Consider the following 24,472-nt stretch of genomic DNA (forward strand, 5'->3'; position numbering starts at 1 on the left):
ATCCAGCTCCCGGCGTTGCTATCAGCTTGGCTGGCCTCTCACACTGATACAATTGGCTGTATCAGGGGGTGGGAAAGCTGAAGGGTGGGTCCTGGGCGTTGTGGACAGCGACCCCTACAGTTCGGTCGGGGCGCCTGCTCAGCGAGGGTTGGAACTGAGGAGAGATAGTGTGGCCTCCCACACGCTACACTCTCCCCGGTGAGAACCTGCGCGGCCAGGTTGGCCTGCCCCAGGCTGCACATGCGTCGGAGGAAAGCATGTGACAGTCTCCGGTCTCCCGGACCAACAGTAGGGGAAAGTACGCAACAACCAGGAAGGGTGGGATGGGAGAAAAATCGGGAAAAAGGAGGGGAAGAAAGATATATAAAAAAAAAAAAAAAAACATGCCATGCTAGCTAACAGGTAAATGTGGATGATAAGGACTCTCTTAAGGCGCTCCCATAGTCCAGCAGACTGTACACAGAGCAGACTCCGCGGAGGTCCGCGCGGCTCTTTGAGCTTTGATCTCAGCAGACAGCAGACCCACAGGTGCGAAGCGCCTATTTTCTGACGCGCGGACATCCGCGCCGCTGACTTGGTGTCACACAAAACGCTGCTCGACGTTTTGGTTGACATCGAACTGCATTTAATGTGACGCCGATCTGCATTTTACTCTGAACACTCGCTCCGTGCCAAGAGAGATGTTTGAATGGCTTTTCTAAATGAAGTGTGTAAAATTGCCAGTTTTATTTCGAAATATTGGAAACGGAGATAACATAGAATGTTATCTCCGTTTCCAATATTTTGAAATAAAACTGGTCCTTTTATTTCATGCAATGCGTGTCTTTTCAGCACCACGCGCGCTGTCCACCTCAAGCCTATACGGTACATTGCATCTCGCTGCCTATATACCTGTTATTCAAGTGCGTAAAACTGCCCGTTTTATTATCGAAATATTGGAAACGGAGATAACACTCTTTATTTTGACATCGGATGACACCGACATGACAGAAGTTGAACAGCGTGGGGACAATTGTGTAAACTGGCGCGTGACATCTAGGAAATTGGTCCACGGAGGTCCGCTCGACTATGAAGGCTCAAAGAGTCCGCGCGGACCTCCGCGGAGTCTGCTCTGTGTACAGTCTGCTCGACTATGGGAGCACCTTTATGGTGTACCTTTTTTTATGTAATGTTATACGATACTTGCAAAGGTTGTCTCAGCTAGCTAGCCTAGCTTAAAACTCTGGGAGAGGTGTTTTTGGCCCAACAGCTAGGTTAGCGGTCCGTATCCACTTCCATTAATTTGTGCTAAGCTAGGCTAGCTTGCAGCCGGATAGCTTTTTACTGAACAGAGAGGAAATTGGTATCCATCTTCTTGTCTGACTCTGGAGAAGACGATAAGCGCATTTCCCATATTGTTGGCACGTTCCTGTAGGTGATGGATAACTGAAAGAGTTGTCCATGACCCTTTAAGGGCTAATGAAATTTATCTTAAGGCTCGAAGCTAACTGTACATGTATTTCTTATGGGGTCGGGGCGAGTGGTAAGAGAAACCATTGAATCGTATTACCTGTATTTTGATCATTTTTTAGATATAATCTGTATCTGGAAAGCTGTTGCTGATCGGATAGGTCTAGCTGCATTAATTAACTACCTACATTACGGCAGAGCGAGGTGCACGTACAATCACATGCGCAATCCCACAAGGAACAGCCCCAGCCTCCTAACCACTGTCCTCCCACCCACAGAGATCTGCCTCCCATACCTAACCAGGGCTGCATTCAATTCACAGGGAATCGCCAAATACCCAGAAAGTAGAACCATCCCTTTAAGTAGAGTACGTTCACGGACACCATTCGTCACCGACGACAGCCTCTGGGCCAAAGCGTAATTTCCCTGAATGTTAAAATATGAATACAAACATAATAAGTATAATTTGTGAGTGGACATTGGTGAAGGGTTATTATTAAACTCACTCATAATATGAGTTCCATTCTCCTCCCCGTTGACGGTGGCCTCTCCGTTCTTTGGTGCGCCGGGCTGGTTGCTGGAGGTCTGCTGCTGGGTCAGCTTGTCTCTGAAAGCCTGCTGCCGCGTCTGCACCGCGTCCGGCATCACCGCGTCGATGAGGGACAGTGACTCGATCGGCCGGCCGTCGAACACCGTACCGTCCTGCCAGGGACCAGGGCAGCGAGGCGATCAATAATGCATCATGAAATCAATTTGTTACACTTAACAACTTGATTTAGATTCTGGTGCCTTTTTTCCCCAAGTGCGTTATTCCCTCATTATTTGCATTTGGAATCTGTGGCTGCCAACTCTCAATATGAGGTCCAAAGAGCGGTCACTATCTAAAATAAATAATCTAAACAAACCCATCAGAGAGATAGCAAAAACATGTGGCAAAATCAACTGTTTGATACATTCTTAAAAATAATGGTGGATGACATAATAATTCTTTCCCTGGTGAAGAAAAAAACCCTTCCCTACAGTTGGCCAGATCAAGAACACTCTCCAGGAGGTAGGTGTATCTGTGTCAAAGTCAACAATCAAAAGAAGACTTCACCAGAGTGAATACAGAGGGTTCACCACAAGATGTAAACCATTGGTGAGCCTCAAAAACAGGAAAACCAGATTAGAGTTAGCCAAAATGAGATTAGACTAAATTAACTTGTACCAGAATGATGGGAAGAGGGGAGTATGGAGAAGGAAAGGAACTGCTCCTGATCCAAAGCATACCACCTCATCAGTGAAGCATGGTGGTGGTAGTGGTATGGCCTGGGCATGTATGGCTGCCAATGGAACTGGTTCCCTTGTATTTATTGATGATGTGACTGCTGACAAAATCAGCAGGATGAATTCTGAAGTGTTTCAGGCAATATTATCTGCTCATATTCAGCCAAATGCTGAACTCTCATTGGACGGCACTTCACAGTGCATAATGGACAATGACCCGAAGCATACTGCAAAAGCACCAAAGAGTGCTTCTTTGCCATTTTTTTTTAAAGGCAAATAAGTGGAATGTTATGCAATGGCCAATTGAGCATGCATTTCACTTTCTGAAGACAAAACTGAAGGGAAAATGCCCCAAAAACAAGCATAAACTGAAGACAGATGCAGTGGAGGCCTGGCAGAGCATCATCAGAGACCAAACCCAGTGATTGGTGATGTCTATGGGTTCCAGGCTTCAGGCTGTCATTGACTGCAAAGGATTTGCAACCACGTATTAAAAATGACAATTTGATTTATGATTGTTAGTTCATCTAATTACTCTTGGGGCACATGTAATTCCTACACTGTTCATCGTTCACTGATTTTGATGAGAATACCCTGAAATTAAAGCTGAAAGTCTGCACTTAAAGCACATCATGATTGTTTCATTTCAAGTCCATTGTGGTGGTGGAAAATTGTGTCAATGTTCAAATAATTGACCTGACTACCTGTCAACTGGCACATCATTTACATCTATTGATTACAGGATGTTTAATAGTGAGTCTGTGAACAGCTACACTGTGAATACTGTATACTTCATCAGATCATATATTTAGCATTTTCTTTTAATTATATATTAGATTAGATTTAGATTATTGGATTATTAGATTATATATTGCATATATTTAGCATTTCGTTTTTAGTTATTTTCAGATTAGATGTAGATTATTGGATTAGATTATATATTGTAACTATTTATTGTAGGGCAAATATAACAGAGGGCATACATACCCTCATCTCGTACCTTGTTGCCCATTATGCACATGTCCAGAGTGTCGTAGAAAATATCATCATGTCATTATAGATCTGTGTTGCGATATCATTTTATCTTTGTACAGCTTGACTGGTTATGGCCAGCTAGTATAATGTGTCTCTTCAAAAGGTCCAAAGTATCAAGGTTATCTTCCCAGCCAGCCAAAGCAAGGTCGTGTTATTACTCCCCTACTGAGAACCCAGTTTGTTTATACTTTCATCATCATATCTGATGTATAATGTTACGTCTATTTCTGTGTATAATGTACGTTCTGCCCAGACCTCTTGGTCACTTTGCTGGTCAGACTCTTATGTGCGAACATGAGGTATCCGATTGTAAACTGAACTTTCATTTGTGGCCACAGATGAAATAAACTACCGTATGTTTTCTATTTTTAATAACGACGGCCACAGATGAAATAAACTATGTTTTCTAACGACTCAGAATGATTTATACAAATGGCTCATCTTTTGTCCTTTAACATTTTCCATAACAAGAGTTAACACACTCTGTGCCAAAAATGGCTTTTTACGTGTTTGGCCGCCGACCGTTGAGTGCCATAAACGTAAAAAGTCGTTTTTGGATTGTTTGATCTTTTTACTTGGATCCCCGCTCTACACAGTTGCCCAGAGCGATCTGCATCATTTAGGCACGTCCCGACACATTGGAACTGCATTCTGATCGACTATCACCAGGTGGCAGAATCGTCCGTGTCTGAACTGCATGGGGCTCTGGGCTGATAGTCAGCTTCGCTTTCATTCTCTCCTCGGTTAGTAGCCCCTCCTTCTCCTGGGACAGAAATTCACAGTCCTCGCCTCGGAATTCCGTTGCATAACGCGCATAGACATATACACTGGTAATCGCGATGGCGATGCGAACACTTGGAATTATTCTTCTGGCTAAGGTAAGGTACATTCTATGTCTATTTTACCGAATCTGAAACGTGTTTTTCTAACTATCACAGTTCTGTGTTTCACCGGACGAAAAACATGCTCGGCAAACGCGATCATAGTTTTGAGTGAAAAAGACCCCCCCCCCCCTTGATGATTTTGTGATGATACATATATACAAGTCATATACCTGTGATTTGAGAGTATTCGGGGTTTCAGGGGATCAGCCAGAACGGTTTGGGCTTATTGCACATAATGCGTTTTATCTTGCGATCTATGAAAAAGGCTATTATCTTGGAAATGCGATGTTTAGCGTGTAATAAACTACAAACTACAGCGTGTGGAAACAAACTATTATTCCCATGCTGGACTACAAGTAATGTTTGTCGAAATGGGCCACACCGTGTCTCTACAGCTATAATACAGAACACACACACAGCTTCGCAAACATAGTGCAACGACCACGGAAACTACTAGAAATGCTTTTTACTACCTGTACCTCCCCTCCCCCCTCCCCCATGCTGCTATGATGCCTAAATTCAATAAAGGAATATCTGATCTTATCTTACTATGTCAACTTATAGTGGGGCTTGCTAGGGCCATAACCAAGTCAATATAGAGCTATATACTACTACTTTGTCCTGCGGGTAAGTCACCTCCGTAAGCATGGGGACACAATGAATGACATATTGTTTTGGAGGAAAATGGGTGACTTAAATAATCAATGAGCCCTGGATATCCTTGTTAGGTCCCGGAGAAGAATATCGATTCCTATGTGGTAGAACTGGATGTTGTGTATATTTTGCATCACTGAGTGATAGACGGAATATTAACACTTTGACTGCCGGGAACCGTCTTTAGACGTCTTTGCTGGCCATGCTAAAGTTGCCGGAGGACGCGTTACGTCGTCCTTATATCAATATTTCAAAAATCTGCGATCGGATTCATATGTCCCCTCCGCTGGCCTGAGATCCACCAGCAGGACCCACTGAGCTCTCTGGCGGTTCAGGAGCGCCATCTGGTGGCCGATCGGCGCAATTGCCAAACAGGATGTTGCATAGAGGTTGTCCTAGACGTCCGTAGTACTTCCGGGCGCTCGCTATAGGTCATGGGACTCTGGCTCGTCACGCTACACGGTGATCGATTGGCAATAACTCGATAAACAACATGATTTGGACGTATATACCATTATACAAGCTGGAGATGGACCGGGTAAAAATATATCCCATAATGATAAGATTTCTACTCGACGATGATCGCCCAACGGCGCGCGGAGACTGGGGTGAGTTTCAGCGTGTAACGTTACCGTCTTCGATACTAACTGCTATTATCAACATTTGACCCACATTAGATGATTGGTATAACGCTGCCCACGGAATTATAAACGCCCCCTAGCCCATCCGGTCAACATCAGATGACGTGTAGTAACTTCTAGAAGTACGTCTAGTTGGAATTGTTTATATCGCGCTTATTGCCATCAAACTGTATTTCATCATCAATATAATGTATTTGGGGCTATATATCACGTTCTGGAGAAAGCTGCAGAAAGAGATGAAAACATACTTATACATTAGACCATACTTTACTATGAATATGTGAATGAAAAAGTTTAACGTTGCTACACAATGAACAATACATATAGGACTTTGAATGGGCCCTAATAATGGCAATGTAGCAATAGAATTTAAAAAGTTATAGCCCTGCAAAGAAGGGGACTTTCTCCATAGACAAATAGCGCTGGCAATCTATGGTATATCATGAATTTAACCTTAGGCAGCCAACGTGTTAACTGGCTCTATCCAGGATTGCATCAGCACACACAGTGTGGTGCCAAATCTGTTCTGCTTGCAAAATTTGTTCCAACCTGCTTCTAGATCATAAACCAACATGATAAACTTGGTTACTCAAAGCGGTGATGTCAATCTGTCATCATATACAGTAACCTTGTGACATCTGCAACCATTGCGATCACATATTCAGTTTGTCATCTTCATGCCATACTTCAGTTTGTGAGCCTGCTATGATTTCAGCTTAGCACTGCACTGTACATGACTAGCTAGCCAAGATGGTCGACGTTTGCTAGTTAACAGTTCGCTAGTTTGCTAATGTTAGCTTCTCCATCAAGGAATTCCATTTGTGTTTCTAAATGCAGTGTAATAGATTGTACTATGACCAAAGATTGATGTTACTGTTTTTAAATGCAAATATCAGCTTCATATAGTGTTAGTATATCATATTAGTGTTGACCTGGATGAAGGTTGGAACACATTTTGCAAGTGGAACAGATTTGGCAGCACGCCAGAACTGGTAGCGTATCAGGCCTATTGGTCAATGCCATGGTTAGAATAGGATACCATGTTGGAGGAGTTCCCAAATTTAAAATATTAAAATCAAATTGTGTCTTTTATGACAGGGTGGGTTGGCCTTCTCTTGCAGAAAGGCTTAACAAACACTGATTTGTTTATTTTTAAAGCCATAATTGGTAAACAATAGGGATGCTCGATATTGGCTTTTTTACCGATACTGATATACCGATATTGTCCAACTCTTAATTTCCGATACCGATATCAACCGATATCACATTTTAATGCCGATATCGGCCGATAATATCGGTAGGCCGATAATATCGGACATCCCTAGTAAACAACCTTTTTATATCTCTTTACTGTTAAAATGTAATATTGGAACCTATTAAACTCAATCTAATGACTCTTAGGGTTCCTCCAGTGTGTTCTGATCTAATGACTGGATGGTTCTTAGGGTTCCTCCAGTGTGTTCTGATCTAATGACTGGATGGTTCTTAGGGTTCCTCCAGTGTGTTCTGATCTAATGACTGGATGGTTCTTAGGGTTCCTCCAGTGTGTTCTGATCTAATGACTGGATGGTTCTTAGGGTTCCTCCAGTGTGTTCTGATCTAATGACTGGATGGTTCTTAGGGTTCCTCCAGTATGTTCTGATCTAATGACTGGATGGTTCTTAGGGTTCCTCCAGTATGTTCTGATCTAATGACTGGATGGTTCTTAGGGTTCCTCCAGTGTGTTCTGATCTAATGACTGGATGGTTCTTAGGGTTCCTCCAGTGTGTTCTGATCTAATGACTGGATGGTTCTTAGGGTTCCTCCAGTGTGTTCTGATCTAATGACTGGATGGTTCTTAGGGTTCCTCCAGTGTGTTCTGATCTAATGACTGGATGGTTCTTAGGGTTCCTCCAGTGTGTTCTGATCTAATGACTGGATGGTTCTTAGGGTTCCTCCAGTGTGTTCTGATCTAATGACTGGATGGTTCTTAGGGTTCCTCCAGTGTGTTCTGATCTAATGACTGGATGGTTCTTAGGGTTCCTCCAGTATGTTTTGATCTAATGAATGGATGGTTCTTAGGGTTCCTCCAGTATGTTCCGATCTCGGCAGCTTTTTGGGAAACCTCAGAAACTCACTATTTTAAATAAAGGTGGACATTAAATGAAAAGGAAAATATAACACAGACAGTAGACACACATAACATAACAGCCATTTGATATGTTATCACACATGGTCATGAACAATCTCTCTCTAATGGAGAAATACTGACAATTATCTCACTTTTTTGTCCAATGAACTCAGACTAATGGTGTAACTATGTAACACAGGTACAGTAATGGATCAGGTCAGAGCTCTGCATCAGTCAATGCTTAGAGACGTACTGTAGTACTCAGACTTGGCACCAGCAGCAGAATGTGCCATCAGTACTTGTTGCCTCGCCATCACTTTGTTGATGTCCATATGTCCAATACCCCGATATTGTCCAACTCTTAATTTCCGATACCGATATCAACCGATACCGATATATGCAGGGTTTCCCCCCCCAAAAAAATTGAATCATTTCAGGTAATTAACATTACATATCTCTTGTTGTGGAATTAACACAACATTATGCATACTTTTGACAATAAATAAAATCAGAATTTGTTCTTACTTGCTTGCCTGGGTAAATAAAGGTTATAGAAATGTAAAAAAAAATATATATATATATTTTTTTAAACCGATAGATATTTTCCGATATCACATTTTAATGCCGATATCGGTAGGCCGATAATATCCCTAATATATATATATATCAGGGTTCCCACAGACATTGCTAAATGAAATTCAAGGACTTTCAAGTGCTTTTCTAAGCAATATTTTTCATTTTAAAATGGCATTTAAAAGGATACAATTTACTTTTAAATGCTGTTTTTTATAGAAAAAATATTTATGATCCAATATTTATGGCTTAAAACCAATTTCCGACAATTGGTTACACTTTATATAAAAAAAGAAAGATTCTTGATTCATAACTATTTCATCATGGATGAACAAAACATTCAATGTGAATGGTTGATTTGAATTTCAAGGACTTTTTAAGCACCTTGTTAAAAAAATTGGCTGTTTTCAATTAATTCCAGACATTGACTTTTTTTGGTCAAATATCAAGCACTTTAAGCACTTCAAGGACCTTGTGCGAACCCTGATATATATATAAGACTATCTAAAAACAAATCAGAAATGTGTTAAAATAATCTTTAAAACATAAAATAAAAATCCCCTTTTTGAATTCCCCTTGGGCTCTGACCTCATTGATGCTGATCTCCGCCTCCACATACTGAAGGCCTTTCTGCAGGATGGAGATGAGGGCAGCAGGGGGCACTAGAGTTCCATTGATGTTAGACTGGCTGATGTGGCTCTCAATGCCAAAGGTAAATGCTGAGTGGGAGAAACCTGAAATCAACAAAATCACTTTCATTAAAATGGAGAGTGTGAGACACGTAACACAAGCACCATGCAGACGCCCTGCCTCTTAAAAGGGAAAATCCACCCTAAAGCAGAATCTACGTTGTGCTAATTCAGTTCAGTCAATATCTATTAACATAACAGTCTCCCTGCTGGAAATCAGAGCATCAAGAGTTGAAATTTGTGATAACCTTTTTTTTGGAGTTAGTCGACAATTAATTAGGGGGGGTTTAGGGGAACATTTCAAGCAGTGTAGGCTTACAGCTCCTTTATGACATCACCCACAACATCCAGCCATACAATATACAACAATTAGTAACAAAGTAGCCTAAATGAAAGAAAATCAAGAGAGACAGACGCATGAGAGACGGATGCATCACGCAGATGCTCATGTTTTCATTATTCACTGTTCTGTTTAACCACAACTCAGAGAATTGATATATTGGGAATGTCTCTTTTATAAAACATTTGATTTCTTATTTTATTTATCTTTTATTTTCTCATTATCCTTGTCATAGTGTCCTGGGTGTTGTCATAGTGTCCTGGGTGCCGTCATAGAGTCCTGGGTGCCGTCATAGAGTCCTGGGTGTTGTCATAGAGTCCTGGGTGTTGTCATAGCGTCCTGGGTGTTGTCATAGCGTCCTGGGTGTTGTCATAGCGTCCTGGGTGTTGTCATAGCGTCCTGGGTGTTGTCATAGCGTCCTGGGTGTTGTCATAGAGTCCTGGGTGTTGTCATAGTGTCCTGGGTGTTGTCATAGAGTCCTGGGTGTTGTCATAGCGTCCTGGGTGTTGTCATAGCGTCCTGGGTGTTGTCATAGCGTCCTGGGTGCCGTCATAGAGTCCTGGGTGTTGTCATAGAGTCCTGGGTGTTGTCATAGTGTCCTGGGTGTTGTCATAGAGTCCTGGGTGTTGTCATAGAGTCCTGGGTGTTGTCATAGAGTCCTGGGTGTTGTCATAGAGTCCTGGGTGTTGTCATAGAGTCCTGGGTGTTGTCATAGCGTCCTGGGTGTTGTCATAGAGTCCTGGGTGTTGTCATAGCGTCCTGGGTGCCGTCATAGCGTCCTGGGTGTTGTCATAGCGTCCTGGGTGTTGTCATAGAGTCCTGGGTGTTGTCATAGAGTCCTGGGTGTTGTCATAGAGTCCTGGGTGTTGTCATAGCGTCCTGGGTGTTGTCATAGCGTCCTGGGTGTTGTCATAGAGTCCTGGGTGTTGTCATAGAGTCCTGGGTGTTGTCATAGCGTCCTGGGTGTTGTCATAGCGTCCTGGGTGTTGTCATAGCGTCCTGGGTGCCGTCATAGCGTCCTGGGTGTTGTCATAGCGTCCTGGGTGTTGTCATAGAGTCCTGGGTGTTGTCATAGAGTCCTGGGTGTTGTCATAGAGTCCTGGGTGTTGTCATAGAGTCCTGGGTGTTGTCATAGAGTCCTGGGTGTTGTCATAGAGTCCTGGGTGTTGTCATAGAGTCCTGGGTGTTGTCATAGAGTCCTGGGTGTTGTCATAGAGTCCTGGGTGTTGTCATAGAGTCCTGGGTGTTGTCATAGAGTCCTGGGTGTTGTCATAGCGTCCTGGGTGTTGTCATAGCGTCCTGGGTGTTGTCATAGAGTCCTGGGTGTTGTCATAGAGTCCTGGGTGTTGTCATAGCGTCCTGGGTGTTGTCATAGAGTCCTGGGTGTTGTCATAGAGTCCTGGGTGTTGTCATAGAGTCCTGGGTGTTGTCATAGAGTCCTGGGTGTTGTCATAGAGTCCTGGGTGTTGTCATAGAGTCCTGGGTGTTGTCATAGAGTCCTGGGTGTTGTCATAGAGTCCTGGGTGTTGTCATAGAGTCCTGGGTGTTGTCATAGAGTCCTGGGTGTTGTCATAGCGTCCTGGGTGTTGTCATAGAGTCCTGGGTGTTGTCATAGAGTCCTGGGTGTTGTCATAGAGTCCTGGGTGCAGTCATAGAGTCCTGGGTGTTGTCATAGCTTCCTGGGTGCCATCATAGCGTCCTGGGTGTTGTTCCATTATTCACAGTCTACGGAGCAGGTCTGGGAACATCATCACTAGAGTCTGGCATCCCAGGTGTTCAGACTTGCTTATATTCACAAATCTAAATTAAGCCATACGATATTATAGATATAACATTGATTTTAGGGTGGATTTCTCTTATTTAACCTCTTAACACTTTGGTCGCCAAAAACGCCTTACCACGTCATAATAATAATTCCGTTGGCCACGGAATTATAAACGACCCCCACCCCCCATCCGGTCAACATCAGATAAGTAGTAACTTCTAGAAGCACGTCCATTTGAAATTTTTTATCTCGCGCAGATGGCTATCAAACTGTATTTGATCATCAATATAATGCATTTAAGGCTATAAATCACGTTCTGGAGAATGCTGCAGAAAAACGATAAAAACATACTTATACTTTAGACCGTATTTTAGGCCCCGTTTAGACGGAAACGCTAGCAGGTGAATCCGCAAAAATATTTTTACGGATGTGCCTTTCGTTTATACGGAAACGGTGTTTTTACGGGGTGAAACCGCAAAAAAGTGAGACTACCTTCCAGGGTGGAATTCCTAGAAACGCAAAACCTTTGCGCTCTCGTCTAAACTATTAAACCGTATAAATCTGTTAAAACGATGACGAAAGGGTTGTCACGGCTCTGGTCGCGCGTACTGCTTACGTCACAGGTAGCAGGTAAGCGCCAGTAGCCGAGACGTAAACAAAGCAAGTATGTCTGACTATATCAATGGAGATCACTTGAAGGCTACATTGGCAGTACTTTTAAAGACACAAGAATCAGTCCAGTTTTAAGATACGCTATTGGAGCTGGAATTACCGCGGCTGCTGGCACCAGACTTGCCCTCCAATGGATCCTCGTTAAAGGATTTAAAGTGTACTCATTCCAATTACAGGGCCAGCAGGTGCCTCGACTGGCCCGCGCCGTTCTGTGTTCTGAACGTAGCGTTATAGCAGTACTTTTAACCCTTTCACTGCCACACGACAGAAGGTTAACCCTTTACTATCACACAACCGGCTGTCGTGTGGCAGTGAAAGGGTTAAATACACAAGAATCTGTCCCGCGGCGTGAGTGGACCCACTGTCTGTGAGTGACTCTGCTTTGGTCCAATCACATTCCCCATCCACAGTCTGCGAATCAGAGGCAGAGTAGGGCGGGTCTTCACAGCACGTCATGTGACATATGCGCCAATCGTGTGACAGCGGTGCTCCGTCGTTACAGCCTCGTCTGCACAGACGAGGCCCCAAAACGCTCGTCTAAACGCAAAATTAAAAGTGAAACCGTAAGACGACTTTTGCGGTTTCTGTTCACAAAACGCTCGTCTAAACGTAGCCTTAGTATGAATATGTGAATGAAAAAGTATACCGTTGCTACACCCTGAACAATAGATACTTGACGTTGAATGGGCCATAGTAATGTCAATTTAGCAATACAATTTAAAAAGTTATAGCCCTGCAAAGAAGGGGAACTTCTCCATAGACAAATAGAGCTGGCGTGGGATGGTTTATTATGAATATAAGCCTGGCGACCAAAGTGTTAACAGGCACCCAGAAAAGTGGCAATTATTATTATTATTTTTTTTACTTGAACTTGAAGACTGCATACTTTTTTTTGCAAGGCTTAGCTTTATACTTGTTACGGACGGTGTCCTATTGTATATATATGGGGAGTTATGTATGTTATCAGAGTTATGTATATAGGCATGTTTTGGTTGTTGTTCTGTTTTTGTCTCCCTCCTGTGTCTACATATCTGTTTCTCAGATGTCTCCCAGTTCCAGCACCAGCTGGTTGCAATCAGCATCTCACTCCAGTCCAGCAGCAGCTGATGCTAATCTGCAATCAACCTCTACACCGCTCCATATATCCCAGTCTGTGTGCAGTGTCAGTTAGCTCTCTGTGTCTTTGGTGGTAACTAGCTCTCTGTCTTTGGTGGTAACTATCCCTCTGTGTTTTTGATGGTAGAGCTCTCTCTCTGTTGTTTGGTAATAGAGCCGTGGCTCTTTAGGGTACTTTTTGGTATCAGAGCTGGTTAAAGCTCTGTTTGAGTTATTTTTGGTATCGGAGCTGGTTAACACTTTGAGTGCCAACGACGATTTCTCGTTAGTTCATGCCAACCATTCAGTGCCAACGACGAGAGATCTAGTTTTTTATTTATTAGCGATTTCCATTCATATTTCATCAATCTAGCCTCACGTTACCACTGGAACTCTCTCTGAGCTCCATTGGGAAAATACCGCCCCCTATCGTCTCTCCGGATGGTACTGCACCCCTTTGGATTGGATTGAATGAAATGCATGGGGTAAAAAAAGTCCTGCTTCCACATTTTACTTCTCAGGCATGTAACTCGAGCCGATCGGATTCATTGTGGACCATCAGAACAGCGTGGAATCTGTGTTTCGACCACCCAGCATTGGATCAATAAACGCGATCGATATTTGGAATGGCGATCAGGAATAATCTTTTTGGAGAACATCTGATCTGAGGTAAGGAATCTATTTTACCAGTCTTGGAATAATCAGAGCTTTTTTCACATATCAACGTGGGCCCTGTGTGTGTGTGTGTGTGTGTGTGTGTGTGTGTGTGTGCGTGTGTGTGTGCTGATCAGGAAATGGATACTCGATTTTTCAGCCCGCTTCTATAGCGTGCATAAGTACACATACTATCGATAATCTAGCGTTTATTTGAAAGCTATTCATAAATAGGCCGGAAAATGACAGTTTTTTGTGTATTCCAGTGTATTCCACTAAAGGGCGATTATCACAGAATCTTTATATTTTCCTGAAACTTTCAAAAAACTAGTTTTTCAAAATGGTATAAAACGGAAATGATCCGAATATGGCGTGAAACACAAAATATTTTAACCAACATAAATGGCATAGTCATACTCCCCTATTCAATAACAATGCACTCCTGATTGAAAAACGACCCCTATAAGATACCCTAAATGGGAAAAGCAGGGCATACACACATTAGGAGATGTTTTCAACAAACAGGGTTTTTGTAGCTATAGACATACATACAAAATTTAATCTCACCAGTTCCACATATTATTTTTACGCACAGTTATTGGTTTGTTTGAATGCTCATCGAGTCCCATTAAGGATACCATTTGAGCACCACAGATATCACATTCTTCTATGAAAGAGAGACATCGAGAGGTTTCGTATCAGATTTTTATCATCACTTACTAACGTCCTCGTATGGAATCCTCCCCCTAGACTCAGTCTGGAGGAGGGATATACCAGACTTGGAAATAAATTTTTATTGGCAAGAAGTCTGGGCAAACGTTCGAATTGCGTCACGTAACCCGGACCATCAACAAATTAATCTTAATTATATTCATAGGACATACCTGACTCCTATAAGATTGAACAGAATGGGACTTAAACAAGACTCCAGATGTTCCTTATGTACAAATGGGGATGAGGGTACATTTATGCACATGTATTGGGATTGCCCACCAGTTAAGATATTCTGGAAAGAAGTGGCCCAGCAATTATCAAATTTCTTATTTCTGAACATACCTGTACACCCCTCTGTATTGCTGTTGAATGATGTTTTTCAGTTTGGAGCCCCTATACAGCTAAAGAGATTAGTTTTATCTGGTCTCACAGCGGCTAAAAAGCTGATAGCATCACGATGGTTTCAACCGGAAAAAATGTGTCGGAAGGTATGGGTTCTTACATATCTCTGTGATCTATCTAGAAATATCTACAGCAAGAATTTTAGGTGTCAGTGAAGCCAAAATTGCTATCTGGTTAGAAGTGGTGGAGAGAATAAAAGCTAGCATATGAATGGTAGTGCCTGGTTAGGAACGAATGATAATGGATGGATTATCCAAGTGGGGGTCCGGGGGTGGGCGAGCGAGAGCATATGTATGTAGGGTATTAGATAGCAAGTATTAGGTGTATATCTCGTATACTACATTTATTTAAATGGTGATTTCATTGGATGTTTACTGTTAATGCTTGTATGTCTAATTTTATGTTATGTTTAAAAAATAAGAAATAAAATACAAAAAAAAAAAAACGTAAATGAACCGATTAAAAAAACAATCTGTTTCGACAATGTTGACTGCAAACAAGTCATTGATAAGCGACGGCCATATTATACACATAGCCATAATTTAAGATATAGTTTATGCATTCGCAAATATGAGAGCTCTATCATTGAAGTGGGCGTTGGCACGCAACGGGGTTCCGGGGCACCGCATGGCTGGCACGGAAAGTGTTAAAAGCTCTGTTTTGAGTTCTTTCTGTATCAGAGCTAGTGAAAGCTCTGCTTCTTTGTGCCCATTTATTGTTGTATTTTTATCCTGCCTGTTGTACATTTCTGTTTGACTCCTAACCTGTGTTTGTTATTCCCTGTTCACCCAGCCTATGGTGATTATTTCCCTATGTATTAACATTTTGTTTTCGCACACACTGGCAGTGTTGCAGTGCTGGTATAACTCGGTATAACGGCGTTATACCTCGCTCACTGAGGCTGAAGTACGCGCAATCGCTTTTTACATGGCATTATCCAACCGGACTCCCGGAGAAGCATGCAGCTGCAGAGCCGCAGAGCCAGCGGCGCTCTCTGGGCCGCGCGCTGACGGCCGCGCTGTGAGGCAATAGTATCCAGCTGCAGGACGAGAGCAGCCAAAAAAAACTGTGCATGCGCGCGCACGCGCGTGGAGCGTTTGACCTACTGTCAATTTGCCACTGCACCACTGCACACAGGGACAATTAAGGACAGGAATAATTTTACATCACGTAGGTGACCTGATGTTAGAGACACCAGCATTAGAGTGAGCACCACCACCTGTACTTTTGGGCACTTGGCGCCTGTAAAGGGGGGGGGGGGGGGTGGGGGGTGGGTTGGGTTTTCTTTTCCTGTTTATTGATTTGGCGTCACTGGTAGTCCTCCTTGCTCTGTGTTGCTGTGTTTTTGTGAATAAATATTATTTTGGCAAACTGTTTCCTGGTTTTGTGTCACTACACCCTCACCTACCATGTCTGTGGCCTTGTGTTTCATCCCCTTACTGGGGTGCGTAACAATACTTATAGCTAGGGATGCACCAAATGGGAAATTCTTGGCCGAAACCGATACCGAAAATAGGAAACAGTTGGGCGAAAACCGAATGCCGAAAATGATTAATATAAATATATATGTATTTTTTTTTGGTACCCGATTATGGCAAAAGACATGATTATGGCAAAACTTAACTTAAATAATATTAATAATCACTATTATGGGCCCATACAACATTTATTCAGCACTTTTGAATGCATACATTAATTCCAGACGGACTGCTGAAAGATTGTACAATTTAAACATCGTCTCTTTGCATACAACAAAATGTGCATTAAAGTCAAGTGCATTTTCTTTTCTCTGTAGGATAACAAAGTGCATTCAGAACAAAGCCAAGGTGCTTTAAAACTGCATAAAGATCTGCATAAAGACACATACGTTCTAGCCTACATGGAAGGACTTGTATTTACTACATCTCCTGTGACTCTTAGCGGGGGATGACGTAGCTTACGAGAGACGGGTCAAAGAGGACTGGAAGCATTGTTAGCTAGCTTAACGCTAACGTTAGTTAAAACGGTATTACATATAGTAATGGTGAGGATATAAAGCATGTTAAAGACGCATTTATTGGATGCATTGAGTTTACATAGAAATAGCGCGACTCCCAAGAGGAGTTAGTTATCACAGGCTGCAGAACGCAGGAAGCGCTGCCAAGCTGCTCACGTAGCCGCGTTTTGATTACGTCATCACAACAACACTTTAGGTTACAAACGTTACGTAACCCTGTTCTTTGAGATTCGGTGATATATTTTCGGTGCTAAAACCCTTCCGGTCGAAAGCCGAAAATGCCTTTTTAACCATTTTCGGCCGATAATTTTCGGTGGCCGAATATTCGGTGCATCCCTACTTATAGCACATGCATGAGCCTGGTCTCTTTTGAAAGATAACATTCTGACGTTACTAATGCAAAAAAGGAAGATCACTTTTAGTGCTAATGAAAGAGTAACAGAGGTCTGAACTTGAGTTGAACTTGTGTACTACAGTGGTTGCAAGATAGAGGTATAAGCTGGAAAGTCTTATGTAGTACAGGTCCAGATTTTATAAGAATATGTTCTGAAATGGGTCATTGAGAAACGTCCAAGTAAAACCAAAAAGAAAAAAAAGCGTTCCAAAAACCATTTCCTCATCCACCGTTGTGTGTTCTAAAGTCTGAATCACTTCTGGTTTTCGCTTTTCAACTTTCACCTAGTTCCCTTATTCGCGGATGATGGTAGTTCTGGAGTCCGGGGTGGTCATCTGACGTGCGGCACGTAAAAAGACGCTCGCCTGAACCGAGGCAGTGAGGTGGCGTTTGAACGGCAACAAATAGATCTTTCAAACGGTATATTATATGTGTGACTGACAGTGTTGGGACTAACGCGTTACAAAGTAACGCGTTACAGTAACTATTATTTTTTTGGCGATAACTAGTACTCTAACGCATTACTTTTGAAATTCAGTAACGCTACTTACGTTACTGAATGGTTCGTCACTGCGTTATTTGCATTATATACGGCGTAGATTGATAGCGAGCGGTAGTGATTATTATTATTATCCTCATATCCTGTCTGGCTGCGGGGAAACGCTATGCTGGGGGCGTGTTTTGTTTACTATTCCTGATCCTGACTGATAATGGCAGCGCGCGCCCAGCTACTCGCGTATTTCTCTTTTGTCGAGCGAAAAGAAAATAACGTTTTAGTTATGTCATTTGTGTTTTGGCTCAAAGATACTGGAGTCTAACGTTAACTACCAGGACTCATCCAAATCCACTCGCCACCCGCGTAGAATGATACCAGGCGACACAGCAAATGGGACGGAAAACTTTTCCCAACTACTTGGAGAGAGAATATACAGTACAACATGGAAATGAGATAAAGAAAATGTTTAAGGGGCTGCTGGACTAACGTTACATATCTCGACAGACACTGGTGAGTGCAGTGATGTGAATGTAAATGAATGGAAACTCAAGTTGATCAACGCATTTTGACTACAAATCTGCCAGGGAATCTCATCAATACTAATCAAACAATATAAATATAGTCCTTTCATGTACAATTGATATCCTAACTATTCTAACGTTGCAATGCACGATTGATATCTTAAACAACGTTGCAAGACGGTTATAATGAAACGCTCCGGCGACAGATATCAAGGCTGTTCCTCAAGCACTTATTTTCAACCTAGAACCTAAACGTGCATGCGCGCAACCTAAACGTGCATGCGCGCAACCTAAGCGTGCCTGCGCTCAACCTCCCCGAGCAATTAGGCACGGTGCATTTCTTATTACGTCGGAACATTTGTGTTTGTGTCAGATTTGTGTTTGTATCTCTAGACCACATTGCTTAGCAGAGTTCAGTGATGTGAATGGAAACTGTCAAGTTGATCAACCGATTTTGAGTATCTGTATCTGCATGGGAGCAATCTAAATAGTTACTTTTCACAGTAACGCATTACTTTTGGGTGTAAGTAACTAGTAACGTAACAGAGTTACTTTTGAAATGAGTAACTAGTAAAGTACTGAGTTACTATTTTTCAGTAACTAGCACAACACTGGTGACTGACAACCCCATCCTTCTCCTACAGGTGGACTCAGGAATATACCTGGATTGTACCATTAACATGTCTGTCATCCACAGACTGGCAATCAGACGCATCTGTGTCAGGAGCAGGTGTGTCAGGAGGAGGAGGCACACCTGTGTAAAAGGCCTGACTTCTCCATTTTGTCTGTGTCTCTCCTCCAAGCTGGCTGACCTTTTGTTTGTTTAAATTTGGTTTGGTTGTTTCTCCTTACTATCATTTACACACCACACACTGACTCACTCATGCACTCACTACATTACTGATATTACTGATCCATTCATTCTTTAATTTCTTTTGTTTGTACATAGTTTAAATAGCATAATTAAATTACTTTTCGTTAAAAACCTTAAGTACTTGTGTGGTCTCCCTTGTTTTTGTCTGTACCTTGAGCTTGGTTCATCACAAAATGGGGGCTTGATCCTTTTGGTGGACCTTTGGTTTAATTGATTAGTTTGTTGGCTTTTGGCTTAGTTTGTAGTGGTGGAATCTGATTTTGGACTTTCTTGGTAAGTAAAGTAACACTTCGGAAAGTTTATTCCATACAACATTTGTTGTAAATTTATTCACTAGTTAGTAATTGCATGTTTGTTTTTACATGTAAATTGTTTGGGAGATGCATACAAGTAATTGGTTTGTTTGTTTTATTGGTTTGGAGCAGAACAGCTTGGTCAGTAATTAGGCCCTGAGTGAGAGTGTGGTGAATCCGCTCCTCTGTGGACATGCAGCGGGTGGTGAGTATGGCTTTTTGAGTGCCATTTAATTTGTTTTAAAAGTGTTAGTGAGTAGCCCTGGTTAGTTAGGCACCGAGTGGGCCAGCTGTACTGTATCAGTACTTCCAACAGTCCACTACTTTATTATTTTTCCTTTTTTGTTTTGAGGTAATCCTGAGTGGAGACTTCGGTCTCTGTCGAGGGTACGCTTCCAGACCTTAGGGTTGTGGAGTTTAGCGTTTAAAGTGGCCTTGAGCCCGGCACGCCTCAAAGAAGACGGTTAGGCTTAGAGTAGTGATATTGTTAGGTAGGGAACCAGGGTTGCTCAAAATACAAATCATTGTATATGGTTAGGGATTGGCACTCAGGAAGTCTTGCTCACCATGTTTTCTGTTTGTTTCCTATATAAGTAGTGTTGATTAGTGCTTTAAATATGGCTTCCATTGTGAAAGACTTTATACACACTCCTTCAATGGAGTTATTGAATCAGTGTACAAAGGAACACCTGCAAAAAATGTCTGAGCACTTTGAGATTGAGCTGACTGATAAACGGTTGAAGGAAGATGTGAGGGTATTGTTGAGAGACACATTGGTGGAAAGGGAGATTTTGTTTGATATAGATAAACCTGTAATTTCACCTACAGTGACTCCTGTAGCTTTGACCTTTGAACAGCAAAAGGAGTTGTTAGCTCTTAGTATGGAACATGAAAGAATTAAAGCATGCTTTAATGCTGAAACCATATTTAGAACGTGTATCTTCCCCTGTCTCCACTCCGGTCCCGTGCGTAAAATCGGCGCTGTGCACAAACACAACAGTGTTTTCAGCAGAGGCAGTGAATGGGGAGGGGGAATGGACAAAAGAGAAAGCCCAGTGTGCTTTTATATAAAAAAAGCAGTGAAGCCAGACCAGCACTCTCAGGTTCAAAATGTAATGGCAGCCTGAAACAAACATGTTTTGGAATTACATATTCCTTCGTCAGTGTTATAGCTTGCTATAGCTTGCTAGCTATAACACTGACGAAGGAATATGTAATTCCGAAACACGTTTGTTTCAGGCTGCCATTAAATTTTGAACCTGAGAGTGCTGGTCTGGCTTCACTGCTTCTTTTATATAATACTTAATGGGATTTCAGCACCCAGTGTCGTATCTTGAGAGCACGGTCTAAATTGACACCAGTGTGCTTTTACCAATGTAAAGGCTCTTCTATGTTCTTCTCCGGTGTTGGCAACACCACAGTTTGAGAAGCCTTTCATGTGGCAGGTTGATGCCAGTGATGTGGGCGCCGGAGCAGTGTTGCTGCAGGCTGATGATGATGTGGGGGTGGAAAGGCCGGTAGGGTTGTTCACGTCATATCAGTTAAATTATTGGGATTGCAACATTTTGATGTGTATGTTAGTTCTGGGACACCTTTGGTGGTATACACAGATCACAATCCCCTCACTTTTTGCGCTCTTTCAAAAACCCAAATCAGCGTTTGATGAGATGGGCATTATTTTTGCAGCCATATCATTTGGATGTTCGCCATATTAGAGGCACTGAAAACATGATTGCTGACGCTCTCTCTCGCGCCTTCTAGTTAATGTGGTTATATCATTTGTTGTGTTGTCTATCTGTGTTTTTACTGTCCCTCTGTGCTTCTCTCTTAAAAATGCTCCTAGGATCCAAGGTTGCGGAGGAGTGGAGTGCTGTAGGGATGGTGGAACATTTGGATGTGCAACAAAATAAAATGATTAAAAACGGGTGCTGGAGGGATGGTGTTGTAGGAAGGAAAATCTCTTAGCAATTTTAAAAGTAAAATTGTTGTTTTTTGGAAAATGTACATTTTGTTAGTATTGATTTGGTGTAATTGGTACATTTTGCGGAGTACCACGGTGTTCTCCGCTCTTATGGGGGGGGGGGGGGGGTGACAACTAGGGCTGACCTTCGAAGCTTTTTTTGGCTTCGGGGGCCGAGCTTCGATTTTAATTCGAAGCTTCGAGGAGAGAATTGGTGGATTGGATTAATTAATTAAGTAGCCCCTTTCGTGACTGTGACGCAGCCAACAAGGTTTCACTCGGCTGCGCTGCCTGGGTGCAGTGGGGCTGCTCTCACAGCCATCGACATGACATTACATAATTATGTTGCAACCTTCGTCTATCAAGCAAACAATTATATTATATTTAATTTATAATTATATCAGACAATGCACCTACAAAAGCAGATGATTACAATTAAATTAGCCAACTTGGTAACACATTAGTCATAGCAGCATAGGCATAGCCTTATTAATGTTTTGTGCGGCGTCGCCGTCGTGTACAACGATACTTACGTTTTTTAGGTGATTTGACAAAGTTGTTGTAGAGTTGTGATATGCCATTTTCTTCTGGCATATCTGGCACTCTGCTTTTTGGGCATCGTCTTTGCATATTTTAAAGTGTAACCACACGTCTGATGACTTCTTCGTCGACATGTCTGCTGCACATGTCCTTGTTGTTTTCAACACAGATAATCTCCATGTGCTTGTTGTAGAGGTGGAGTCGAGGCGCCGCTTACTTTCATTTCATTGGAATGGAGGCGCAAGATTTTGGAGGCACTTCGATTTTTTTTTTATGTTCGAAGCTTGTGCCATCGAACGAAGCTTCGAAGTATTTAAGACAGCCCTAGTGACAAACCCCATCCCTCTCCTACAGGTGGACTCAGGAATATACCTGGATTGTCTCCATTAACATGTCTGTCATCCACAGACTGGCAATCAGACGCACCTGTGTAGGTGTCAGGAGGAGGAGGCACACCTGTGTAAAAGGCCTGACTTCTCCATTTTGTCTGTCCGTCTCTCCTCCAAGCTGGCTGACCTTTTGTTTGTTTAAATTTGGTTTGGTTGTTTCTCCTTACTATCATTTACACGCACCACACACTGACTCACTCATGCACTCACTACATTACTGATATTACTGATCCATTCATTCTTTAATTTCTTTTGTTTGTACATAGTTTAAATTAAAAACCTTAAGTACTTGTGTGGTCTCCCTTGTTTTTGTCTGTACCTTGAGCTTGGTTCATCACATGTTCGGCGGAAAATGCAGCCCCGAGACGCTAGATGCTCGCAAAGTGCCATGACTTGCGTGCAAGGGCAAAACGGCACATTATACGTGCCAGTGCAAGCTATGAGGTTAATAAAGGTGAACATGGAGTGCAACACCTAAAACCAAAAGTGACACGCAACACAATCCAAAATATTCTGCTCCTCAATGCCAAAGACCAATGAGGGGAAACAAACTGGAAGTGTAAAATGAAAAATCTACAAATATTTTGTCTTAAAATGCTAAAGGTGAACACTTGTGGAAGTAACATGAGCCATAAATCACCCTAGGGCTGGGCGATATAACGATAACGATAAATATCGCAATATATTTTAATAATCGATATTGAATATCGGAAAAATCGTTTTTTTCTTTTACTTTTTTTTTTTTATACCTGCAACAGGGCAGTTTTAAAACCAGAGACAGTGGACAGACTTGTCTTTCTTGCCTGCAACTTAAAGTAATCGCTTTGCTTGTCCAAATGACAATACTGACCAAATTGAGATTTATTTGTCTCTTGTCCATTTATTTTGTTTGCTTTCTAATTTAAAATACAGTTTGAAACCGTCTGTACACAGTAGGCTATGTGTGCTAGCAGTGCTAGTCTCCAGTCACGAGTCACAGTGCACATGTGCAGTAGTTTGTCCTGCTGTTCAACTGTTTAACTCCCCTGGAGCCACAGCCACTTTTTTTGGTACTTTGTTTCACTTTCAAACCAGCTGCAGCCTGAGAACTGGAGTGTGAGGGGCTGTAACACTAAAGATGGCGGCAACGACAAAGAATTGCTGTAAAATAAACATACATTTGTTGTTTAACCAGAGGTAGCTGTGTACTGTGTGGTTGAAAGGCCAACGCTTTAAAGTATAGGAATACGTGGCGGTGTTTGCAGGGCTATAACTATATTATATATTATAGCTATGGATACTATTGTCCATTTGACATCGAGTATCTATCGTTCAATATGTGAAAAAGAAATAATTTTCTCATCCATACATTCCCGTTTTATACCGTGGTGACTATAAGTATGGTTTTAGGGTAATTCATGGGAGGCTGGTAATAGCCCCCAACGTGTATTATCCTAAATGCATTGGCGTTCCGTCCCTACACACGCTACAATAAAAAAATCAAATGCATGTGATAGGTATTATGTTCCATCATGAATGCATGAAAGGGTGAGGGGGGGGGGGGGGGGGGGTAGTTTTTTTATGCTTTGATCGTCACCAACGGAATACGTTATGGACTAGCGTTACACACATACGCTCGGATCGCAATGAAGCAGGGCTCTACGCTAACCTTTTTCACTAGGGGCACAGGTGCTCCTAAATGAAAATAGTTAGGAGCACAAAGAAATTTAGGAGCACCCAAAAATATTTAGGAGCACAGTGAAAATATTTCAAGAGTTATTTTTTTTTTTTTTTTATAAAAATGTATATTTGTACTGTGCGTGTATGTGTGTAAATTAGCTCTTGCTACAACCCTGCATGTTTACATTTTGTATTTTGTACTTGATGTTCATTAACATGTGCTGTCAAATCAAACTACTGCTACAAAAGTAACAGTCACTTAACTTTAGCTTTTGCCCCTTTTATGCATACAATGCCTATGTTTTGGCTGTGTTTCTCTTCTAGAGAAATAATCCTTTCAGGGTTGCCTATTGAAATACTGTACACCTCCAGTACAGAAACATTGTTTATGAGTTTGCGTGTCAGGT

General features: G+C 42.1%; 1 protein-coding gene across 1 annotated transcript in view; it reads right to left on the reverse strand.

The window, feature by feature from the left end:
- Positions 1-24,472, reverse strand: part of tbl1x (transducin beta like 1 X-linked) — a 173,219-nt gene that overhangs the window by 19,784 nt on the left and 128,963 nt on the right. The window contains exons 3-4 of the mRNA XM_084310911.1: positions 9,201-9,346; positions 1,956-2,151 (exon numbers count right to left, since the gene is read on the reverse strand). Coding sequence (XP_084167037.1) covers positions 1,956-2,151; positions 9,201-9,346 — 342 coding nt within the window. The remainder of the gene's footprint in view (positions 1-1,955; positions 2,152-9,200; positions 9,347-24,472) is intronic.

The sequence above is a fragment of the Notolepis coatsorum genome (genome assembly GCF_963971535.1).
Source record: "Notolepis coatsorum genome assembly, chromosome: 3".
Classification (NCBI taxonomy): Eukaryota; Metazoa; Chordata; class Actinopteri; order Aulopiformes; family Paralepididae; genus Notolepis; species Notolepis coatsorum.